This window comes from Suricata suricatta, chromosome 9 (genome assembly GCF_006229205.1).
Source record: "Suricata suricatta isolate VVHF042 chromosome 9, meerkat_22Aug2017_6uvM2_HiC, whole genome shotgun sequence".
Taxonomy (NCBI): Eukaryota; Metazoa; Chordata; class Mammalia; order Carnivora; family Herpestidae; genus Suricata; species Suricata suricatta.
In genome coordinates this window covers 22,211,431-22,236,887 of record NC_043708.1, presented here as the reverse complement: position 1 = coordinate 22,236,887, position 25,457 = coordinate 22,211,431, and the positions used below count along the sequence as shown (strand labels likewise).

The window sequence follows — 25,457 nt, the reverse complement described above, 5'->3', positions numbered from 1 at the left end:
GCCCTTTACCCTCCGGGGTCCCCAGGCCACCTCTTCAGTTCACCGTAGAGTCAGGACGCGGGTTCCCGCCTTTCCCCCTCTGGGTGGGGTCCTGGGAGAGTGGCCACGCGGTGCAGATCGTCAGGCCACAGGGAGCGTGCGGGCGGCACCACGGCGTGCAGCCGCTCCGGCTCTGCTGACTCAAGGGGTTTATTTTTATTTCTATCTGGGGCTACTTCAGCCTTAGCCACCGCCTGCAGCTTTCTTCCCGAATTGCAAAAGGTGCCTTAATCATCCGAATTTAGTTTAATACGCCTGGGAGAGAAGGGAAAGGGTGATTAAAAAAAAAAAAAAAGGAGCAGCGTCCATCTGTAGGTCTGTCGGTCTCACTTATCCGCGCGCGCACACACGCTCACTCTTCTGGGAGGAAGCGGAGAGGGTGACGGGGTGCGCGGGAGGCTCCAGCGGGTGTAGACGAAGGTGCTTGTAGTTGAATGGGGAGGGCCGGGATTCCGGGCCGCTCGGGCCCCTCCTCCCTCCCGAGCCAGCCAGTCCCTCGGCAGAGCGCTCCGGCTGCACTGATTTGCTCTCGGGAGTGCGCTATTTGCATATGACTTGCCCATTTGTGAATTTGGCTCCCCAACTCCTCGCTTCACTTCACCTGTGCCTCCCAGTTCCGCGCACTTTGCAGGCGCCCGCCCGCCTCCCGGCCACCTCTGCTGCCTGCCGGGCACCTCCTCCGGCGTTCTCCGTGCTCGCCCACCCACCTCTCTCCGCCCAGGGCCACGTTGGTTTGGGTGGCTGCTCCGCGCTGGCTTCCCCCTCCTTGCCTCTTTCCCTCCGGCCCTTCTTGTTCTCTTCCTCCGGCTGCTGCTGCTTCTCCTGCCACAGCTTTTCATCCAGTTGGGAAACCCAGGACGCAGGCAGTTGCTCCGTGGCGCTCTTCCAGAACGTGCAGGGTTAACAGCCTCCGCGCCCTTCCTCCGAGACTTCGGGAACACGCGAAAAACTCTCCCACCTGCACCCCCCTTTTGCCTGGCAGTTCTGCATTGCATCGCATGGAAGTGGAAAAAGAAAAAAAAATGTTCAAACTGCCTGGATGTTGGGATAAACTAACCTGAACCTTCTTGGGTCTTTTGCTGCCTCCCTTTCTTCCTTCGTTTCCACCTTTCCTGTGTGGCTTCCTGGAGTGTGCAGTTGAGTCGCCTGGAGATCAGGAGGAAGCCGCGCCGGGCCTCCCCTGACATGTGTGGCATTCCGGGGCTCCCTAGGAGGGTTGCTATACCTGGGTGGACTTTGGCTTTCTAAATTTCAGACCTGGGAAAGAGGAGCTTTTTTGTCTTCCTTTTTCTTTTTTTTTTTTTTTTAAGTAGTTCCCCCCCCCCCCCAACTGATTTATCGTCTGTCTTGAAAGCGCTTATTTCCTCCCTCTTTCCAAAATACGGGCAAATATTCCTGCTGCTATGATGGGCCCCTGGGCATCATGAACTTCATTATTCCTCACTGGCTGGAATTCAAACTGCCCATCTGTAGTGGTCCAGTGCGTTGACCATGCACCTGAGAATCCACGCGAGACGCAGCCCTCCTCGCCGGCCGGCCTGGACGCTTGGAATCTGGTCCCTCTTCTGGGGATGTATCGTCAGCTCTGTGTGGAGTTCCTCTAATGTAGCTTCTTCCTCCTCCTCTTCCTCGCCGGGGTCTCACTCTCAGCACGAGCACCATTTCCATGGCAGCAAGCATCACTCAGTGCCTATTTCTATCTATCGCTCCCCTGTTTCCCTTCGAGGAGGGCACGGTGGGTCTCTCTGCTCTTTATCCTTTTAATGGGGCATAGCGATTCCTTAACCCCCTCGCCTTTCAGGTAATGTCAAGGGTGGGAAGACAATACAAATTTGTATTTAAAATGATAAAAAGCATTGCATGTGCATGAGAGAAGAAAATGTTCGATTTCCCTTTAAAGGCTAGTGTTTTCTGCCCCACCCCCCCCCCCCCCCCCCCCCCCCCCCGCATTTCTCTAATGGATTCTCCTCTCCTTAGCTTTCTTATTCATAGCTTCACAAACACCACATTTTCCCCTTTGGAACCTTCTGCCTCCCTTCATCCCCCTTCCCCATGATGGCAAGCAACTCATCAAATAAGTCCCAGGTTTGGCACTTTGAGAATATCCATTCACCTTGCTTTCACCCTTCTTTTCTCTGATTTTGGGCTGGAGCTAGTCATGGGGAAGTAGACAGCATGGATCCTTTGGTCTTCAGCCTGAAGTTGATGGAACTGCTGTAAAGTGGCCTGTGTGGTAAAGGTCAGGGAGGAGAGTAGCTGAGTATAAGGCAGAAAACGTAATTAATAACAAATAGCCATTACTGTCCATTTGGGCAGCTTTATGTTTGTCCACACGTCTGATGGAAAGAGCAGCACTTCTAATATTGCTAACTACTGGATAGGAAGTGGTAAAAGAGGGAAGACAAAGTCCACTTATAATTTACCCAAGTGTAAATCATAGTAACTTTGATTCCACCATTTATACAAATGGTATTTCAATTAAAGACAGCACTGGTGGGCTTGTTCACCCAGTACAAGTATGAGATGTTTTACTCTGAACAGCCCTCTCCTAAGCTATTGAAGGAAGAGATCTGTGGCTCTTAAAAATATATTCAGCTCCGAGCAGACAGCCTCTGAAAGGGCAATGTCTGCCACCAAGGAGGGCGCTTGCTGTAGTAAACTGTTCTAAAGAAGGGATCTTCAATATTTGTTTACTATGCACTCTACTCCAGTGGTGAGGAGAGTAGGAATCACAGAGCCTAGCAGCAGGAGCAGCCCTCCAGGGAGCTGCACGAATGAAGCACACTAGAGGTTCCCTGCCCTAGCTTGTATTTTGAAGACCTACAGCATGCAGACCCCATCCGGAATGTCAGTTCTTCCCACTGCCTTCTAGCCGTGGGCTTCTCCTCTGTACTGTCTGTAGTGTTAAGTGGAAGCACATTGAGAAAATGCCAGCACGTACTCTGGCTCTCTCTTTAAATTTTATTTGATGGAGTTGTCAAGCAGCTCAGAGCTTGTAAGGTTGGTGGAGAGGGGTGGTGGGAAGGAGTGAATGCTTGATTCTGATCTGGTTGCTGTGTTCTCTGTGATTTCTGCTAGGTCTGGTGTAGGTTTTCTTAAGAAAAAAAAGAGGGGGGGAAGAACTACAACCACCTACAAAGCAAAAGCAATTTCATTGAAATGGAAACTGTTAGCTCCTAAGGGGGAAAAGGACCCTGAGTGGGGGTGGGATTGTAAAGAGTAGGAAAGAAAAACAGGGGAGTGGGAGATGGAGGAAGCCAGACCAACGACTACTAATAGCCATAATTAAACATGGAAAGGCTCAGCGATAATTAGCTAAATTTTGCTAATTAGTGTAAATGATCAGCAGGGAGATGGATATTATGCATTAGTTAGAGGTTATAGGCTGGCGGAGTCTTGATGTTTTCTATTCAGGAGGTAAACAGTTAAAAGCAGCTTCTAGTTAAGTGATGGCACTTGCAGAGACATACTTCCCAAGGGTTTCTAAGTCTGTCAATCTCTCCCTCTCTCTCTCCCTGCCTCTCTCTCTCCCCTCCCCCCCTTAGCAAGAAGGGCTAAAGGGGTTGAGCCTGATTAAACACAGCTCTTTTCTATTTACTTCATTTCTTCAAGGATCAGTTGCTCAGGAACTTCTGAACTTTTTTGACTCATTCTCACTCTGGTTTCTCATTAACCTGCATCTGATAAGATTCAGTGTGATGGAAAAGGAGAACAAAGCAGGTAAATGACTAGAGACCCCAGAACTGTAGACTGCAGTGAACCCCGAGGTCTGGCATGGCTAAGATAAGAAAGCTCATGAATTCAACTCTTGAGTATCCTCTTTCAGTCCTGAAGTCCCATCCCATTGATTTGGGGCTTGGACAGTGAATGCGTCTATATTAAGTATAGACTCCTTGCATATTTAATTAATGTTTTTGAGCTTGAAAACAAGAGAAGCAGCAATCAACAAGATGCCCCAACCTCTGACTCCAATCCCACATCCAAGCTGCCACCTTTTGTGTCCTGAAAAGACCAGGAGACACCTCAGCGCTTTGCTAATGCACCTCTCATTCTAACTTGGAGTACACTTGCTTTCTCCTAGTCCGAGACAAAGACTTCACTAACAGCAAGTGTTTAAAAAAAATCTTTTGAACGGACACAGTAGGAGGCATAGCACCATGAGACTAATGTTGTTATTAATAGTTTTCTGCCAACCTTATTCTAGAGTTAAAAGTAGCAGTCTCTATTGTCTGTGAAGGAGTGAATGCCCTTCATTCTGGCATAAAATGAAAACTAGAGCCTTGAGTCCAAGCACTTTCTTTTGAACTTGGAGATTTTTGTTTGGTTTACTTTTTTTCTCCCTTGCCCATTTTCTGAGAAGCCAGAGGCGCTTAAAGTTGTCTTGTTAATCAGTTATGGTCACCATTCTGGCCAAACCACCCTGCCGTGTAGTGATGTTTACACCAAGACAAATGAAAGAAACAGAAATCCTCCAAACAGCTGGTCTTTTGTCCATACTTTGTTTCTATCTTTAGAGAATCGATTAGGTATAGATTTGCCCGAAGTCTTTATCCCAAGGAACCCAGAGCCTGAGCTCCTTTATCAGTTCAGGAGACTAAGACCACACCTGCATTAGGCACCCAAAATACTCTCAGGTTAGGATTGTGTCTCAGGAGAAAATTAACTCTCTTCTTAAGTGGCATCTAGTATATTTTTTCCCCTTTGGTTGGTCCCTTCTCTCGTTCAGCCTTCCCACTTTCTTTCATGCTCCTACCTACTCAGTAGTCATTCAGTTAACATGTATTGAGCATTTATTATGTCAGGTTGTGTATGCCTTGCTAAGGATAGAAATCTAAATTATTCAACTTCTAAATTATTCAACTAGGAATAATTTTAGAAGTATTTTGATCATCTATGAAAGATAAGTGCTCTATAATGTAAAAAAATTATGAGGGTTGGGGTGAGGATCCATGTACCAAACCAAATTAACTAATATGAAACTTAAATATTCTTTATAAAATGTAGATATGCATTCCTCTGTCATTCAGAATATCCCTACAAGTGTTTTTCATTCTCAACTTTATTTCCATACTTAAGTATCATGCTTATCAAAGCTCTTGGATAGTTTAGTGTTATGGAAATATAAATACTAAAATATATTTGTTACCAGCCTTCATTTTCATAATAGCAGTTTGTATATTTTTCCCCACTTCCAACTTTAAGAATTCCAATAAGCATCTGCCTAAAAAATGCTTTAATACTTAATAGTTTAGAAAACCTATTTCTGGGGTGCTTGGGTGGCTCAGTCAGTTAGATGCCTGGCTCTTTGTTTTGGCTCAGATCATGATCTCATGGTTCATGAGTTTGAGCCTGCTTTGGGCTCCATGCTGTCAGCATGGAGCCTGCTTAGGATTCTCTCTCTCTCCCTTTCTCTCTGCCCTTGTCCCACTCGTGCTTTCTCCCTCTCTCTCTCTCTCTCTCAAAATAAATAAATAAACCTTAAAGCAAAAAGAAAAGAAAACCGACTTCTCTGTGAATCTAGATTGAGTATGTGCCTTACATTTTATCCCCTGTAAAATAGCAGGTCTTCCCGACTCGTTAGGCATTTGGAGGAACTAGTTGAAGACACAGAACTCAGTTTTAAAAGGGAACACACCGCAGTGTATTTAGAGGCAAGTCTCTTGCTAGAAACCAGGGTGTATGTTGGGGTGGGGGAGGCAATAGAAATCCTATTTGAATCATCTTGGCAGAAGTGGTGGTGGTCTCAGTAGTGGCACATGCGCCGGAGCCCTCCTTGTAAGAAATTGTGTTACTCACTCTTTGTCACAAAGACCTATCTCTTAAGTTTTTCCAGCATGAGGCTTGTATTACTCTGATCTGTTGAGCACTTTCTTCTTAGCCAGCTGCTTCCTAACCACATTCTCTCTCCCTTCCTTCTTGGGATTCAGTTTGCTGAATAATTCATAGTGTTGGTTGACAGATAAAATTATAAGATTTATATGTCTTTGGCCTTGGTGATGAATTAATTAAATTGGTTTCTCCTCTCTCTCCTCTAAATGCATTATCTTTCTTCTCTAAAATTTGCTGGCAAGTGGTAGGTCTGGAGATTCACTTGTTCTTGAAAGATAACCAAAGGGAGATTATAATACCCGACTGTAAATTTCTTCAGGACTCTCACTGCGGATCACTGAGTGGGGTGCAGATGAGGGCTGCCATCTGAAAGGGAAAGGAGCTGAGATAATTGGAGCAATTGCTTTCAGGAAACAAACTAAGAAACAAAAACCTTCACCAGACTGGGTGATGGCCGGAATTCCATAGTAGGGACTTTATTGTTTTATTATCTGATTTTGAATCTAGAAGTAATATGCTCCATTTTACATTTTAGTGAATAATTTGGCAGCTCGCAGAAGACTTGCTTTGCTTGGACCCTGAGTGATCTGAGAGGGAGGCAGATCTCTGAAGATAAACCTTGAACTTGTGCATACTTCCCTCCCTGTGTTAGTGTGTTAGGGCTGCCATTAAAGAAGAAATCAGAGACTAGGTAGCTTAAACAACAGAAATTTATTTTCACATATCTCTGGAGGCTAGAAGTCCAAGGTCATGGTGTTGGCAGACGTAGTTTTCTTCTGAGGCCTCTCTGCTTAGCCAGCTAGCCTTAGCTAGGCTACCTTTCTCACTGTATTACCACATAGTCTTTCCTCTGTGTTCATGTGTCCATGGTGTTTCCTTGTGTGTCCAAATAGCCTCTTCTTGTAAGGACACTGGCCAGACTGGATTACGTCTGCCCCAAATGTCTCATTTTAACTTAATTAACTTTCTAAAGGTACCATCTCTAAATGCAGTCACGTTCTAAAGTACTGGGGTATTGGGCTTCAACTCTGAATTTGGGGAGAACAGAATTCATCCCATAATACGCCTCATCCTTTAGGATCCAGTCACTGGGAAAGAAGTAAAAATGTACCATTCAGTGAATCTCTGCTGAACTCAAACTTGGACAGTGGAAACATAAAACCTTCAGTGACCTTGGTAACAATTTACAAAACCGATAAGGTGGTGCCGCAAGAGGAAAAATTTGGAGGAAACAATACCAGTAGGTTTGGTTAAAACTTGTGTTTACTTTCCTCTCAGTTCATTTTGTGTGACCCAGTTTGTGCCTTGATGTGCATGTAGACCCGTTTTGTTTGGCTACAGCCATGTCCTCTGCAGACAGACTCAAGTGCCCACACTCCAGGGCTCTCTCTACTTAGCCCTGCTGCCATTCCAGGCCAGACCTTCCTGCCTGCCCAGACTTCCTTTATGAGCTGCAGCTGCTCACTCTTTTCCTCTCCTGAGATACACACCACCAACTCCCTTCACATCTCATCTTTCACTGTAAAAAACAACAACAGGTGATTCAGTATAAATTATATGCCCACTTTTTTTTTTTGCTGCTGAAAAATATGTGCTTTTTAAAAAAAAAGTATCAATTTCATTATTTTTCTGTTAGATTTTTATTTTGTTAACGTCTTATAAATATGGGAGCACCTGGGTGGCTCAGTTTTATTTTGTCAAAGTTCGTCTGGTAATACAAATATGAGAGCAGTTGGGTGGCTCAGTTGGTTGAGAGTCCTACTCTTGGTGTTGACTCAGATCATGATCTCTTGGCTCTTGAATTCCAGCCCTGCTCTGGGGTCTGTGCTGACAGTACAGAGTGAGCTTGGGATTCTCTCTCTCCCTTTCACTCTGTCCCTTCCCTTCTGCTTTCACTCTCTCTCACTCACATGTCATGAGGCTTGGGTAAGAGAATGTATTATAAAGCAACTTGCTGCTGTAAATCCCAAGTAAGATATTCAACTCTTTGGGGGAAATGAAAGGAGTTTATTGAGTGTTTTGTTTTTTTGTTATTTGTTTTTGTTTTTGTTTTATGTATTCAGATACTTTTGAAAAATAACTTTGAGAATATATGCTCACAAGGAGGACAGGTGAATGATAACGGAGTTCTGGTAGGCAATGTGGTGGTAAGTGGGCTTGGGAACCATAAGCACAAGATTGGGGATTGGAATAACTGATTTTCTTGGTCTTTTTTCTGTCACTTAGAAACTTTTTGATCTTGGATAAGTCACAAGACTTGACTCTGACTCAATTTCTTCATCCCTCAAGTGAGAATAGCATTAAGAATACTTAAGACACAGATGCCTCAGAATTGTGTGGGACATTAAATAACTTGTACCTTACAACTACTGTATATGGGTTAAATAGTCATGAGAAATATTTTAGTGATAATGTTCTTTCAATTCCTGGTACAAAATGAAGCTTCAATGTGAATGTCTACTGGTTGGTAGTTTGAGGTTAAAAAACATGCATCTCCTGGTTCCCCTTATTTTCTTATCTGCAGCAACACTTTCTGCCTCCAAGGGAAGAAAACCTTAATATGTATTTCCTTGTTTACGGCACTGAGAGAAAATAGCATGTGTGGTTAGTTTGTGCTTTTTTGATAACATGTAAAAAACTATGCCAGGCAAAATTTAGCCTAAAGTAACAAACAGCCAACTGTTTAGAAGCTAAGAGATCTGGTGAAATAAAAGGGGAGAGGCTCCTAAGAAATATTCTGGGATCATTTTGGAAATACAGAATTAGATCATGTTTCTAGAAAACTGCTGAATTTAAACATTTCTATATGATGCTCAGCATCCATTGAAACCTTGAATGTTTAATCTAGTTTCTACTAGGAAACAGACAGGTCTTCTTAGGACTACTATATTCAGATCTGGAAATGGAGAATTTCTTTTAATGTCACTTCTTGTGCTTCTATCCACCAGGACTCAAAGATATAGAGGAAGTGGGAGCATAGGAGGTGCTGGAGCACTTAGAGTTGACTTTGTGGAGCCCAGATTTAAACCAGAATTCTTAATGGAGAGAACCTTGTGGCAGGACATAGATATCAGTCCCTGTTTTCTCCCTGACAAACTCTGTGACTTTGGATATGAAATTATCTTTTTTAGTTGTATTACTCTTTCAACATTTAGGTACTCTATGGAATATCTTGATCTAAGCGCTCCTGTTTCTTTTACCTGTAGTTTTCTGCGTGCCCTGTAGGGTGTATGTACCTTGACACTGCTGTTGAGGACAAATGGCTTTTTCATTTCTTCTCATTTGTACAATGAGGGGATTGAGTGAGACAATACCTCCTAATAGTTCTTGACTCAGGGACTGGATGCTTCTTTGATTCGTACATCTTTAAACATGCTGCTATATATCCTGTGTCGGTCTGGGTTCCCCAGGTCCGCTGGGATTTTATAAGTCTGCTTTTTCGGCTAATAACATATGCCAAAGTCACAACTAGTTTTTCTCTTTTCCCCTCTGAAAGAAACAGCATCACATAACAAGAGTGGTACACCATGATGTTATAAAGCCTCTGTCCAACTTCACCACAGAGTCACGGCAAGACAAGGAGGAACACAGCTTTCATTTAAACACATTTAATCAATAGTAGAAAGTAGTTTTGTGTTGTGTTTAAGATGCTCTGCTGTGTATCATCATATCAGAGCAGAGGGCAGAATAGGAACTGGGTTCATGAAGAGCAAGTGGTTTATTTCTACTTCTGTTAGACTTTTGAGACACTTGCTTGGATCATAGGCCTTCACATTACATACACCTACTGCATGTCATGTGCTTTTCCAGGGCTTTGCGGATGTGATTCCGTTTAATCTCCACAATCCTTTGATATTAATGAGGTTACCACCATTTCATGCATAGAAACAACACTCAGCTGACGTGCCTCAACCAAAGTAACATGGTGGTAGAACCAGAATTCAAACTCCATTCTGTGCACAAAGCCCTTGGTCTTTTTGCTCTGTTATCTCAAGAAACAGGAAACAAACATAGCAGCCTCTTTGTCAGGAATAGGTTGCGCAGGTTAATGAGGCATTCTGATTACTGTGGTCGGAACACCTTTCCAAAGCATCTATAAGAGTGTCCAGTTCCTAATAAGTATTTGAATGTTTATCAGTCTACCTGAACCCATTCTGACCCAAGGAGATACTAATTAGAAGGTGAAGACAGATAAAACATTTCCACTGATAACATGCTTTTTGAGTGAATGAGTAAATGAATGAGTGAGGTGCTACATGATCTTGTTTACTAAGATGGTAGGGATAGTTGTTTATAGGAGAGGCAAAGGGTGGGGAAAGTCATGTATTTCTCAAAAGCACACTGACAGGTTTAGAGAGTCTCAGGGCTACAAGAGAGCTTAAGGATTATCTGGTCCTCTTATATTCCAGCTGGGCAAAGTGAGGACTTGGCCAAAGGCATCCAGTCAGTGTCCGAGTCTGTTGGGATTGGGCAGCATGACTCCAAGTCCTCCATCTTTCTTTCACTCTTCTGCAGAAGGACCAACTTCTCACTGCTTCAAGACACTTTCTCAGACTGCAACATTGTGGGCCATCTCTTTTTGCAGACTGATCTCTCTTTAACCAGATTAAGTCTTTCAAGAATACATTCTGTCAGCATAGGACTTTTTGGGGCTTCTGGAAAAATTAATGTTTCATGTGCATTTTTCTAATAGGTGCCAGCTTTGTGCTAAGAGGTGGGCTTTCTTGGACTATCCAGAAGACTCCTTCTGGATAGGAGACTGCAGTGTGGCAAAGTACTCAGATCCAGGTCCCTGTGAGGGGAGATATTGCCTGTCTCCGGAGGGTCTCACTCACCGGAAAGCAGGGGCTGATGGCCTGTGTACTCACCTGTTTTCTATCTGGAAGCCACAACTGAGTTATTGTTCAAAGACCTGTCCCTCAACACAGTCCCCATCTCTTGCTTACTAGTTATTAAGTGGCTATATGAACATAAAACTCCTAGAAACCAACAAACCACATTTTCTGAGTACTGTTCTCATTCTCCCTTTTTCTTCAAATTTCTTTGAAATATTCCTGTTATCCCCATATATTAAAATATAACTGTGTATACCCCTGAATGACTTTCCCCCAAACTATGAATTTCAACTCTTTCTGATACAGTCTTTCAGCATTTGAATATAATTACATGCTTTGGGTGCAGATTGTGGTTTTTGCTACCTAAGAAACTAATGGAAATGATCCGCCTGTTCCTGTAGTTTGCAGATTATATGCTTCAGAACTAGAGTATATATTTTTCTTTTCTGTGTAGCACATTAAAATGAAAATGAACTTGGGGTGAGCCACCTCAGTTGCTAGGCGGTAGAGCAGGTTGATAGAACACGGCATTCAACTGAATCCGTGTTGGGTGTTTTTCTTCACATTTGTGGTGCACCTTTGTCACCTGATACTGTCATGGAAGGGGAAGGGCAGGACATAGGCAGGGCCAGGCTGTCTGCAGAGACTCAAACAGGGAAGAAGAAAGAATAACCTCACACACTCAAGTGGAATGAGTCCTTTTTAGCATTTGAAATTGCTACACAGAGATATCTTTATGAAAGCAGGCAAGACTTATAAAAGTGCACAGTGTGGCTGACAGCTTCAGGGACATGGATTTGGGCAGACACTTACCTTTAGATTAGAGCCAATGGCTAGCAGAGAAGAGCTAGTTTCCCTCAGGTTTGGCCTTGCTTCAGTGGCTATAGACAAAAGGCCATCACTCTGGTTAAAACTTTTTAATGCTTTTAATGTTTTATTTGTTTGTTTGTTTGGAAAGAGAGAACAGGAAAGAGGCAGAGAGAGAGGGAGAAGGAGAAAGAATCCCAGGCAGGTGCTGAGTTGCCAGCACAGAGCCTGACACAGGGCTTGAACTCATGAACCATGAGATCATGACCTGAGCCAGAATCAAGCCATAACCAACTGAACCACCTGGCACCCCTGTACTTCCACAGTCTATCTAATTCCTTGTCTCAAATCCCAGGCATATCATGGGCAGGAAAGGCTTTGGGGTTCCTTTATAAGTGACAACTCCAATTTATTTGAGTCCTGAGTTTTAATGAAAGCTTAAAGGCTGTTATTTAAAACTAGATCACAGATAAAACAGAGCAAGACCCCTGGATTCCTTGGGTCAATGTTAGTAGCATTCTGATTATTTAAAAGTTTAAAAGCATGGTTAAAGCCTTAAATCTCAGCTAAAGATTTGGTTTCCAGAATAATTTGGGTGAAGGGAGGGTCCTGTGGTTTGGATAATTAAAATTTTGTTGTATATTTTTTCTTAAACCAATTATTGTATAGCTCTTTACATGAGCCACTATCTCTGCATAATTGCAAGGGGAATTATGTGTTCACTTATGTCAGTTCAATCTTCCTGGATAAAATAAACCCATAAGAGGACACTTCTATGCTTTCAAAAGAATGATAATAATATCTATCTTACTCATAATAATTATATTAACAATATATCACTTTTGTGTGTGTTCTTTTAATGAACCTGACACTGTTCTTTTTTTTTATTAATAAAAGTTTTTTTTATTTATTTTTGAGAGACAGAGAGAGACAGCATGAGCATGGGAGGGTCAGAGAGAGAGGGAGATACAGAATCTGAAGCAGGCTCCAGACTCTGAGCTAGGGGGTCAGCACAGAGCCCTATGCAGGGCTTGAAACCATGAACCGAACCATGAGATCATGACCTGAGCTAAAGCTGGACGCTCAACTGACTGAGCCACTCAGGTGCCCCGAGCCTGACACTATGCTAAAGCTCTTAGCTTATTCAGTTCTCCTTTGAGGTAGATATAGTTGTTTTCCCATTTTAAAAATGTGGATCCTGAGGCTCAGAATGTTTGAGTCATAAAGTCAAGTCATGAGGTAACACAGGGCAGAGCCAGGTAGGATAGCTAAGCAGTCTGAACCTAGACAACTGTTCTTAATATTTAATTATTTATGCAGTATTACCTGAGATGGTGTAAAGAACAAATCTCAAAGTAGTGTTTTCAAATGCAGTATCTGTCTCTTTTTAAAAGGTCTTTTTATGTGCTGCCTGGAGCCAAGATTAATTATGAGGACTGTGAATATTTACTAACCTTAACAGGTAATCGTGTGCACTTGCTTTGTGTCAGTCTTCTGGTTCGTGCACCTAATTCCAGCATGTGTGTTTGCACATGAGAGTTTCCCACACGGTGCCAAGAAGTTCTCTCAAATACCAATCCAGTTCCATTCTGACGCCTGTTTACCTGGAGTTAGCATCAGATTCCACAAGTTAAGGGCTGAGTCCTACAGGACCACCACCCCAACTCCCAGCCTCTGTTTTAGATGCCAGTCACCAGGCTAGCTTGTTACCTGTACTTCTGACCGACCAACTCTAAATCAGAGGTTCCCACAACTCTCTCTTTGCATTCAATTAATTTTCTAGCATGTCTCACAGACCTCAGGAAAGCCATTTACTTACTAGATTATCGATTCATCATAAAAGGATACAGTTCAGTAAAAGGCAGCTGGAAGAGATGGGAGACTAAGTTGTGTGGGAAGTGGTGGGCGGCTGCCATGCTCTCTCCAGGGGCGCCATTCTCCCCAATCACCATGTGTTCAATCTGGACGCTCTCCGAACCCTGTCTTTTTTTGAGTTTTTATGGAGTTGTTTGGTCATCTGAAAGACCTAATAAATATTTCTATAAGTCATAATGCCACAGTTAGGTATTAAGCCAAATGCTTTATCTTACCTCATTTGATCTTTACCAACCTTCCTTCAACATAGGTGCTATTATTATTAGGAATTTAACAAGGAAGGAAATGGGGACTCAGAATGAGGCAATCCATTTAAGTGCTTCCACCTACTAAGCAGTTAGTCCCTTGCATCTATTGAACGTTCAGGGCAGGTAATCTGTGCAAACCTAAACCTATTTTCTGGTATTGAGAGCAACTGATCAGAATGCTTCCCTATAGTCACGAATCCTATTATATTATAGGAAATTATCTGTGCTCTCTGAAACAGCCTTTGGAAACTCCCACAAGTTTCATAGTCAGCTGGCAAAGAATGGTTACATATTCAGTGAAGAGTGAGGGGCCCCCTCATTGATAAGGGAGCCCATTGATGACTCATCTGCCTCCTTTTTGATTCACTGTAAGAAACTCATTTATCAGGAAATTTAGCCTCCTACAGTTACTGTGGGCTTTCTCCTCAAATTATAATTTTAGCCAAACCTCCAAAACTCCCTGGTTGTAGTTCTCTTATCTACAAAGTCAGGGAATTACAATTGATGATCTTGAAATGACCTTTGTCTTTGCAAGTTTGGTATTCGTCTTTCTATCAATACTGACAGACAAAATTCTAATGATTTCTAAAACACCTCTTCACTCTTATTAAGTCATATTTGAATCTACTTTTATTTTTGGTGCTTTATACAAATGGCAGAAATCCATTAATTTAAAGGGTGAAACAAATATTCCAAGAGGGGCAGTGGTTTTCAGTTTGAGTATGTTTGTGTATAGGTACATGCAGATGAATGTGTGAGCCAGAAAAAAAAAATAATGTAGCATAGAAGCCTTGATAACAACCTAATTAGCTCCTGACCTGGAATGTAAAGTCAGACCTGAGATAAACCCGTACATTACAAACGTAGGGATGTTTCAGTGCATGCTTCTTACTGCTCTGATGTCATTTATCAGTGCATTGTGTCATGAGTGTTCATGTTAATATGTCTCATTTAAGAGGGGAGCATATTTAATGTGAAATAAGAATGTAAATCTGGAGCCCTGGCCCTCTATGGCTGATCCCTCTCTTTCAGATGATTTATAATTTTAGGATTTGCCATGCCAGGGGGCTGTTTTGTAAGTATTCACTGCTATCCCCATCATCTGTCAGTTGCTAAGGACCTATTAGACTAGATATCATATAAGAACATGCAGATGATGCTGAAATGGTGACTTTTTATTTTTCTCCACAAGGTAACTCAATAATAGTAACTTTGAAATAGACCTTCCACCTGAACAGTAAATTTCTCAGGCCCTCGGGTGATGCCCCTAAAAGAAAATTCTGATATAAGACCCTCATTGAACTCCAAAGCTTCTTTGAATTTGTGGAATTTTCTTTGAATTTGTGGAATTTTCAGGAACTCAACTGGGAAGGCATCTTTGAGATATTTTTCACTCAAATTATTTTTCATATGAAGAAACAAACAGCCTAGGGATTTATGAATTGTTCTCAAATAATACTTTCAAGTTAAGGGCAAGTTGGGACTAAAACACATGATTTTAGATTCTACTTCATCCTCTTTCTGCTGCACACAATGTTAGTACTCAAGCTTTCCAGGACACCTATTCTGCTGTGGATGAGGGGATTATGGCAGTCTCTGGTACAAGTGGAGCAATGAATCAGCATAGAGGTAGCAGAGACCATGACAGCCAAGTTATTTCAAACCCTCACTCTGTTTCCCTTAATTGCCATCACTGAGTGTGGTTCCCACTCTATCCCAGGCATGTCACGCCCTCCCAGGGTCCCACTTTCTCTCTGCCCCGGCAGCCTCGAAGAGAAATTCAGTGTGCTGCAGTTCAATCAAACCATTTGATGAGAGCTTTCAAGCCTAATTACATGGAAGGTTTCATCCAGTGAAAGGAAAGAGGAAAGAGAAAGGGAGAAATTAAATTGAAGTGTAAATCAGTCAAGGGCTTAGATCCTGCGCTTTCTTTCTTTTTAATCAAGAGTAAAATGAGAGAAGAGTTTTAAGGATCATCACAAGACACCATTAACTACCCAAGGAGCTCTTGACTGAAGTTGGTTTGTCATGAAAAGAAAAGTGTACCATTTGTCCAAAAAAGGAAGTATCCAAACGTTGTGCTTTGGTTTAGGAGAATGACACTGAGGGGCATGAAAATGTATTTTTCTGTGATTGTTTTATCTTTAATTCTTCTAGATAGCTAGCACATTTTCTTGCCAAGATGTAAGAAATTTGTATTATGTAACTGGGGTAATTATGTATTGTGTAGGAAAAGAGTAAATATTTTCAGTTCATTTCATATTAGACACCACACCTGAAGTCAGTATTCAGAATTTTGTCCCATTTCTCCTGTGGTGGACATAGGTTTTATCCCTCTAATTTACTTGATATTTGTAGAATACAGTGTCTAGAGAAAATTCATGATCCTTTTTTGAGCCTTGCCACAGCTCTCTGTGGCAAGATGACAAGCTATATGGTTGTTCTCCATCTCATTTTTTAAAGCTGATGCAATCAAAACTAAAGAGCAGAAATGATTTAACTAAAGTCATTCAAGTGTTAAATGACAGAGCAGAAACTTATACCAAGTTTCTGTCCACTACATTGCTTTGCATGACTTAGTATCTTCTGTAGAATTCCTGGGATTTCCAGTATGAGGAGGGGAGGAGAATAGCAAAGACAGTCTTTATCAAAAAATGGTTAGGACAGAGAAGGTAATATACCTTAATTATCAAATACTTATGGTGAATAGTGCAAGGTCCTGGCTTATGTTCTTCAGTGAACAGTTGAAACATAGACCTTATATTCAGAGGTTTGCAGTATGGTTATAGATGTCTTACACTGAAGCTTAGAAATATTTCCGTTCCCACATCAGCCCCAACCATGTCACATGGGCAATTGCAACAACCTCCTCAACAGACCTTCCTAAGCTTCCAGTTGCCCATCCTGTCCACGACTCCCTACTGGAGCCATCCATCTGAAGTACCAGTTTGATCATGTCACTTTTTCAAAGGCTCCTTCTGGTCTATAGGATGAAGTCTTATCAGATCAGGTACTAGAATAAAAGCTAACCTCTTACCGTTATGATCTGGGCCATGTTTAACTCCAGCTTTAATTCCTAACATGATCTTTGACCACATTGGTTGCCTTCTTTCTGTTGTTCTTCTTGAATATGCCAATCATATTCTCAGCATACGGTCTTCATATTATCAGTGCCTTCTCTCTGAAATGTTTTCATTGTCATCCAGATTACCATATGACCATTTCTTCTTATCATAACATCAGACTTCAACTTCTATGTTCATCTCCTCAAGAGCCCTTCCTTAATGACTCAGTCTAAAAAACATTCTTTCAAATCCCTGTCTAGCATGACACCTTGTTTTCTTTTCCTTATAGCACAAATACCTCCACAAAAGTTCTTTTTGTGTATACTGCTTCCATCAGCCTGCTAGAATGTAAGCTCTGAGAGCAGAGACCTTGTCTATTTGTTCATAGTTGTATATCCAGGGCCTACAACAGTGACTAGCAAGGAGCAAGTGACCATAAACATTTGCTGAATTAATGGATGAATGAATAATTGACATATATAGCCCTTCAAATATAGCCACTATCCAGCTTTTAGCCATGGTTCTCACAAGAGTCTTAACAACACACCATGACTTTAGAATATATTGCTCTGTTGATTGTGAATCTCCTACTCATTTTCACTTTACAGCTCACTCTGAAGTGTCTGATCTTCAAAGATTTCCCTACCTCCTATTGACACAGTGAATTTCTCAGATTCCTGTGTTGTCCTCCTTAGTGCTTTTTCATTGAATAGTTAAAATTATTAAACACATATTAAGGTTCCTACTATATTCTAGGCACTGTCCTAGGTGCCCGATAGTTAAGGTAAGTACAATTTAGCCCTTCAAGATGCTCATGTACAGTAAAATGTACAGTATTATGTACAGTATTGAATTGCCATTATTTGATACTGATTCTTTTTCTCACTGATTTCTTATCTTTAAATACTGATTTCTGAATGACTCATTTTGCATGACCAGCATCATTCTTGTTTTATAAAAGATGCCTGATTGTTTTCATCAACAGAAGAATCTAGGGAGTGTGTTGAGAGGCAGAAACATAAAATATTTTAACACAGAGAATCGTATGGCAAATATCATGAGATGGGTAGAAACTACTGTGGGCATATAGAGGGGGAAATGTCATAACCCATTAAGCATTAAAAAGTGCTCTTTGGGAGAGGAAAACTTTCTATTGTGTTTTGAAAAATGATTTCTATTGGTATACAGGAAAGAGGGTAGAGAGTATATTTTGGGAAAAAAAACAAATAAGAGTTATTCAGGTATCAGTGGCACACTTTGCTGAGTGACGGGCATGTAGAGGACCATTGAGAGAAGGGTTGGCAAAGGAGATTGTGGCTGTCTGATGGAGGATATTGAGAAATATTTATAATAACTATCAATACCTTTGGCATTTGCAGTGTGCAAACTGGTGCTATGAGCATTATCTGATTTAGTTCTTTCAATGACCTTGTATTTTTAAATCATTTACAAGAGAGGAAAAGGCTCAAGACTGAAAAGTTAATGCTTAAGCCTTAAAGGAAGGTGCTGTATCTTTTCAAAATGTAAGTCTGGTTTTGTAACTCCCTTACTTAAGAAAAAGAAGCAGCAAAGAAACAAAAAACTCATTCTTCACAGGCTTCCACAGTCTTTCAAACAAAGATAAAATTGTTTGATGTGGTTTGGGAGTCCCTGCCCGGTCCAGCCATTGCTGGCATTTTCAGCCTCATCACCCACCAAACCTTTCCTTCGCGTCTGTTCTAGCTCTCTGGCCTTCTGTCAGTTATTGCTACTCTTCCTCTGGGGATTTGCCTTTGCTCCTCCCATGTAAGCAGTTTCCTTTTCTTTCTCTGTTGACACCCACTTACACCTGAGGTTTCTGCTTTAGTATAACAACTCCTCTAGGAAGCCCTCCTCCACTTCCTTCAGAAATTCAAATTCCCCCAATACTGGTTCTCATAACCTCTGGCAACTCGCCCCTTTGTACACAGTTGCTACGTTACATTTAGCTGTGAGATTATTTGATTGGAACAGATATTGATTGTATCTGTTTCCCTGAATAGGTTGTAAAGTTCCGTTGGAGTCAGACAGAGTTGCAAGATTTAACAAGTAAAAACATAAGACACCCAAATTTGATAACCAGATAACCAGCCTTTTTTTGTCTTTAAGTATAAATATGTCCCATGCAATATTTGAGGCATATTTATACTACGAAAAGTGTTTTTGTTGGTTGTTTTCTAAATTTATTATTTAGCTGGGTATCGTGTATTTTATCTGCCAAACTTAGAAACCACATCTGCTTTTGCTCCTAGTGCAATCACTGGGGGGTGCCACAGACAGGTGCAACACACATCCAATGTTTGATGAATAAATGAAATTGGTTAAAAAATATTTTGGCAGGGCCATGTAGGATGAACTGACAGGAGACAGGAGACTGAGTTTGGAAGGACTAATTAGCAGATTGTCACAATCATCAAAGGTAAAGTCAATAAGGCCTCAAATTGGACGGTGGCATTGAGGCCAGAGAGATGGAGATGTGTAGGAGGACCATTTCCAAGTGGGGGTCAGAATTTGCACAAGTGTGACCATGTAGCAAACTAACACTTTAAGGAGTAAGGGAAAGGGCCATTTCAAATTACTGTGATCAGGATAAAAACAGTGATAAAGATAGGAATAAATATAACCTCTCTCATTTATACAGTGCTTCACAACTTTCACAGTACTGTTCCATGCTCTGCCTTGCACCTCTTTCTAGGGAGAGTCTTGTTTCTGAAAAGATGGCCATTTAATTATCTCTTTCCCTTGCAAATTGAATTACATTTCCCAACCAATACAGTTTATTAGTTCAGAGATGTTTGTCACCATTTCGGTGCATTTTAAATGAATTCATTTTACTTAATCTCCATATTTCTCTGTGTTGAATCTTTTATTTCTGAAGCACTGGGTAATTTTATATTATGCATAACAAACCTCAGATGCATTTATATTAGCAAGTGGATTTTTTATCCATCAGGTTTTCTAAAAATGGGCTATAACTGGCCTATAATGAGATGACCAGCTAGAGGCTAATTTCTGTGGTATTTCTTCCTAATGCCAGAACAGGTGGAGGTTGACAAGTCACAAGCTCCCACTTCAGATAACAAAGATGTAATTCCAGTCATTCAAGTTTGTGTTGAAAGCAAATCTTTTCATTTCTTATTTTTCAATTAGTGCTGAGTGTAGCTCCATGGCCTCTAGCTACAGGAGGCCACATGAGCGTGTGTTCTTAACTAGATGCATGCACAGAGACCACGGTTGACATTTCCTCAGCTGCTTTTGCAGAGGTCTTGAACATTTTTCCTCAGCCCATCATTGCCTTGGAGCTGCTATTTGAAAGATCAGGTGTGATGAGTGAATGATTAAGTGGTGGAAACAATGGAAAGGCAGCGTAACTTAGTGGAAAGAACTCATGCATTCTAGGTCCACACATCTGAGTATGACTGGTCACTCAGCAGATGCCTCTAGACCAGGGATCAGCAAACTCCTCCCCTAAGGGGCCAGAGAGTAAACATATTCAGCTTTGTGACCCATATATTCTCCATCTACCCATAATTACTCAACTTTTCCATTGTAGTATGACAGCAGCCACAGACATTGAACACACAGATGAGTGTGGTTGTGTTGCAGTAAAACCTTATTCATAAAAACAGGCTGAATTCACTGACTTTTGCCCTAGACTTTAGTTTCCTGATCTGATAATGGCAATAATAAAACCTGTATTACCATACTATTATGATTAAAAGTTTCTATATACCCAACTTACATAAGTAAGTGTTTGGTAAATGTTAACCACTGTCATAATTATAAGAAATGATATTTAGGATTTGAAAGGGATCTCAGGGACCATAGACATTTTTTTTCCTTTTAAGGGATGCCTTAAATGAAGGATCCAGGAAATATAGGGTTAACCAAGGTTACTGCTGTCTGTTTCCCCACAATTCTGTTCATATCACCACTTTGAGAATTGCCAGTAATATGGCAGCATGAATCCAAGCTGTATCTTAGGGGATATTTGAGCACTGATTCAACTGAATGCATTGAATATCAACCATGTATCAGGTGCTGTGTTATATATTACAAGTGACTCTAAAATCAATGAAGTTATTGACCTTGAAGATCTAGCAGCTTTTGTTTACCCAAATAGCTTTATTGAGGTGAGAAGTGACAAATAGTATGTCTCCTGTGTCCCAAGCCCTATGTTTGGGTGCTTGTATATATTATCTTATATGATTCCCTCAACAATTAAACTTACCATCTTTTATTCTTGCAGACACAAGGCTCAAAGGTTAAGTAAGCTGCTCAAAGTCAGAATTTGCAAGTATGGAATCAAGGATTTGAACTTGTTTGTCTAATTGCACAATATGCTTTATACCAGCCATTAGCGAAGACCTCCTTCATGAAGTATGGTTCAATTAGCTACTGTTATATAACAAACTACTCTTAAATGTTGTGTTTAAAACAACCACACTATTTGCTCAAGATTCTGTGGGTCAGGCACTTAGGCTGTATCCAGCTGCATAGTTTTGAAAGTGTCACATGGGGTCCCTCATGTGGTTGTATTGTACTCATCTGACCAGTTGATTGGGGATGATGGTCTAATATTCTAGCTGTTGATTCTGGTCTTTAGTCTTAGGAGATCATAGGTGGTGTGGCTCTCTCTGTTCCATATTACCTCTTCCACTCATCTTAGCTAACTTGGGTTTATGGTCTAAGAACTGCATTCTAAGAGAGTGGTAACAAGGACAACAAGAACATTCCGGAGCTTGGAAGTCACACAAGAGCACTTTCATTGTGTTCTCTTGGTTAAAGTCATTCTTAGGGCCAGGCCAGAATCAGTGGGTAGGGAAATTGGTTCCACCTGCTAGCGGGAGGAATCGCAAAGTCATACTTCGAAAGGATGGGTTTTCAGGGATGGGAGGAAGTCTCACCATACTTGCAAACAATCTACCACCAAGTAATAATGGAGTTGGGAGTTGGCTCTTAACAGAAATATAAAGATTCGGTAAGTGCCAACTTTGCCAGAGCAAAGTTATAAATAACTTTGTTATATAAAGCAAATGTTATAAATAATATTAGTTCATAGCTGAGAATGGGGGCCACACACTTGGACTATTCTAACTAGGAAATTTCCTCTTGCCTTTGCTCTAATAAAGGAATTGCTATTATATGTAGTGACATAATTACAAGGGTAGTTTCCATATATATGATTTTTCTAACTTTTCAGAGGATTTTAATTTCTATTTTATCACATTAAATTTGCCATATAGTTTTGTTTCATTTTATTATTCAAAGAAAGAGGGCAGAGCTGTCCCCTCCTTCCCTCTCTCCCATTTGATGTCAGCTTTGCAGCAAAGCAGATTCCCAGCTCACTTCCCCAAGACAATCATCTGGACTGTCTGTAGTGATTGACTGTGGCTGAGTGTTTGCCCCAGCAGCTGTTCTGTTGTGAGGATGAAAGTTTGATGGACTGTAAGATGGAAAGGAAGGAAAAGGAGAAATTTGATTTCATCGGCAGCTGTCTTACCCATCTTCATTAAGCTGGGCTGTGGACACCGCAAGGCCATTCTGAACCAGTGGTCATAAAACTAATAGGCACCACTCAACCCAGGCAGCTCATATTGCCACCTGAGATCTGTCATCTTGGTGGTTATTGCACAGGAGAAGGAATCTCCTGTAGGGAACACAACGGTCATTGTGTGACAGAAGTGAAACTGAAAGAAATAGATTTTTCTATTAGCTGCAAATCAAACCCTTACACATCATCCCTTGAAGGTGACAGCACCTGATTCTCTAAGGTGGGGTTCAAGCAAATCTTCCAGGCTTCCAGAATACAATACGGAATTCATGTCCACATACAAGCACATGCACAAGTGTGTGTCTGTGGTGTGTGTGTTCACACCTGTTGGTGTGATGAGAAACTGTGTGATTCCTCATTTGAAGTCTTGGACTTGGCTGTGTGTTAAGGGATGAATTTGTGGCCTGGGGGTTGGAGCAGGAGAACTGAAATGTACTGTGAAGAGGAAAGTAGGAGAGAGGATCCATTCCTGATTAGGGGAATCTTGAAATGAGTGGGCTAATAATATTTGTTCCCCTAGATTCTGGCTCTGAGCCCTTTCCCTCCAGAAATGTTTGCTGAAGGGTGGCAAGAAAAATATTCTTTTCTTCTGACAATCAAGCATTTCAAATGGCAGCCTGCCATGAGTATTTCTCTCTATTCCCAAGGTTCCTTTGAATTTCAGTCCAACACCTCACATCCTGTGGGTTGTAATAATAATGGTAGCAGTTACCATTTATTGAGCCCTTGTCATGTGCCACGTGCTCTGCATTATTATAGTGACTGAGATCCATGAAAGAATTCTTTTAAGATAACAATATTCCTAGGAAACTAAGGCACAGAGAGGTTAAGTTCCTTCCCCAGGAACATACAGCTTACAAAGTAACAGTGTAAGGATCTGAGCCTCCCAAAGCCTATACCCTTCCACTGTACTACCCTGTCTCTTTAAATGGCTACAGGGGATGGCCTATTTGGGTGGTATTAAGAGTTATAAGGTTTTTTTAAAAATCTTTTTAACATTTATTTATTTTTGAGAGAGACAAAGAGAGCATGAGCAGGAGAAAGGCAGAGAGAGATGGAGACAGAGAATCCCAAGCAGGCTCCAGGCTCTGAGCCATCAGCACAGAGACTGACACAGGGCTTGAACTCACGAACTGAGAGATCATGACCTGAGCTGAAGTCATACACTTAACTGACTAAGCCACCCAGGTGCCCCATTTATAAGGGATTTTTAATTCAGCTCTTGTATTGATCTTCAGGAAGTCTTCTCAGCTAGTGTCAGGTGAAAAACCCAGCTATCTGGGGGTGCCTGGGTGGCTCAGTCAGTTGAGCATCAGACTTTGGCTCAGGTCATGATCTCACAGTTTGTGAGTTCAAGCCACACATCCTGTCAGCACAGAGCCCACTTTGGATCCTCTGTTCCCTGTCTCTCTGCTCCTTTCCCTCTTGCGGTTGTACGCGTGCTCTCTCTCTCTCTCTCTCTCTCTCTCTTAAAAAAATAGATATTAAAAAAAAGCCCCAGCTATCTGTTCTAATAGTGTTATTGGAAAGAAAGTAAAGATCATGGGCCGTGAAGACTTTTGGAATCAGAAGGGACTTGCTAGGTTGCCTAGTGATTCTAGTCTGATGGCTTCTCTGGCCACTGTTGCTCCATTGCACAGAAAATGAGGTCTGGTTAGGTCAGCCATGGTGTTGTAGTTAATAGCAGAACAGAGGCCTTTTCTCTGCTCCTTGCCCTTTCTAGTCTGAAGCATTGTACATCTCCTGTGGGATTTACTTTTTCAGGTGTCGTATCAAGAAATAAGGTAAAAGCCACTCACTTGTGATCAACTTAGGCCAGAAGTTGGCAAATCTTTTCTGTAAAAGGTCTGTTAGAAAAATTTTTTTTTGGCTTTTCTGTTACAGCTACTCAATTTTGTCTAATTATAACTGGAAAATAACCACAGACTATATGGAAATGCATGGGCATGACTGCATTCAATACAACTTTGTTTACAAAAGCACAAGGAGGACTGGGTTTGCCAGCCCCTGGCTTAAGCCATTAAAGGTGTGGCTGACCTGGGGTGATGTCACTCTCTATACTTTGGGATCTATGCTCCAGTAGTAATAATATACCAGTAATAATAGAGGTGGTGGTTGTACTAGTAATATCAGTGGAAGCATCAGCAGAGACAGTACTACCTCTTTATTCTGCTTCGTGCTTTAGGATCTACAAAGTCCTTTCACTACTGTCATGTCAAGTAACCCTTGTTAACCCCCTGCTCAAGAACTCCATAAGCAAAAGGGAAACTCAGCAGATGAGGAAAATGGGACAATGAGCAGAGGATGAGATAGACTGCATTTGGTGATAGAAATTGGGGATGTGGGGGCCCTGGGTGGCTCAGTTGGTTAAGTGTCCAACTTCAAGTCATGATCTTGCATTGCTGAGTTCGAGCCCCTCATTGGGCTCTGTGCTGACAGCTCAGAGCCTGGAGCCTGCTTTGGATTCTGTGTCTCCCTCTCTCTCTCTGCCCCTCCCCTGCTCATGTTCTGTCTCTCAAAAATGAATAAACATTATTTTTTAATAAAAAAAGAACTTGGGGATGTAGGATGCAAATGCCCAAAGAAAAGAGGTGCATGCTTCCTGGCCTTATTAGGTGTCAGTTCATTCAGCAGCCTGATGGATATCAGAGTTCCCCTAACACATGTTTGCCAGCCAGTCCCATCACTCATAGGAGCTTTGCATTTAAACCTGTCTGGAAAAGAGAGATTTGATCTAGGATGTTGTGGTCTGAGGGGAGCTCTTCATCTCTGCATCACCTTTGTTGGATCTCAGTATGTTAGTGAGTAGCTATGAAAACTGACCTATTGACACCATTTATTCAACAAACATTTATTTAATACTTGGAAGCCTTTGCTTGGTGCTAAAGGCACCAAGGTGCTTGAGCTAATACTGCATGAGCCCCCTGCACTAAAGCATCCTCAGTGCCACAGACAAAGGCCCCTGGGAGCACATTGCAGACCCTGCTCACCAGCTGGCCAGGAGCACAGCAGTGCTTGCTGGGCTCAGGAGGTGGACCACTGGCTCTGCCTCTTGTTAGCTGTGTAGCCTTGGGCAACTTCCTTATTCCAGTCCCTTTCTCACCTGTAAAATGGGGATAACTTTTTTTTTAACTGTGTATGGTGAGCATCTAAAAGCTAAGGCATACCCATGCAAATTTCACTTTTT

The 25,457-nt window shown here is 41.7% G+C and overlaps 1 protein-coding gene and 1 long non-coding RNA gene across 11 annotated transcripts in view; one reads left to right on the top strand and one right to left on the bottom strand.

The window, feature by feature from the left end:
• NRXN3 (neurexin 3) overlaps positions 1 to 25,457 on the top strand; it is a 1,559,665-nt gene that overhangs the window by 1,033,060 nt on the left and 501,148 nt on the right. For 5 of the 10 annotated variants that reach the window (XM_029950482.1, XM_029950475.1, XM_029950479.1 and 2 more), the window contains exon 1: positions 1,357 to 1,774. The exons of the other annotated variants lie outside the window; for them this stretch is intronic. In XM_029950482.1, coding sequence (XP_029806342.1) covers positions 1,531 to 1,774 — 244 coding nt within the window. In that variant the 5' untranslated portion in view covers positions 1,357 to 1,530. Of the gene's footprint in view, positions 1 to 1,356; positions 1,775 to 25,457 lie in introns of those variants that run through there. 10 annotated transcript variants of the gene reach the window in all.
• LOC115300887 lies at positions 13,430 to 20,992 on the bottom strand. Its single transcript, XR_003912905.1, has 3 exons — positions 20,948 to 20,992; positions 16,671 to 16,814; positions 13,430 to 13,536 (listed from the first exon to the last, which is right to left on the bottom strand). It is a non-coding gene; the product is annotated as an uncharacterized LOC115300887 (long non-coding RNA).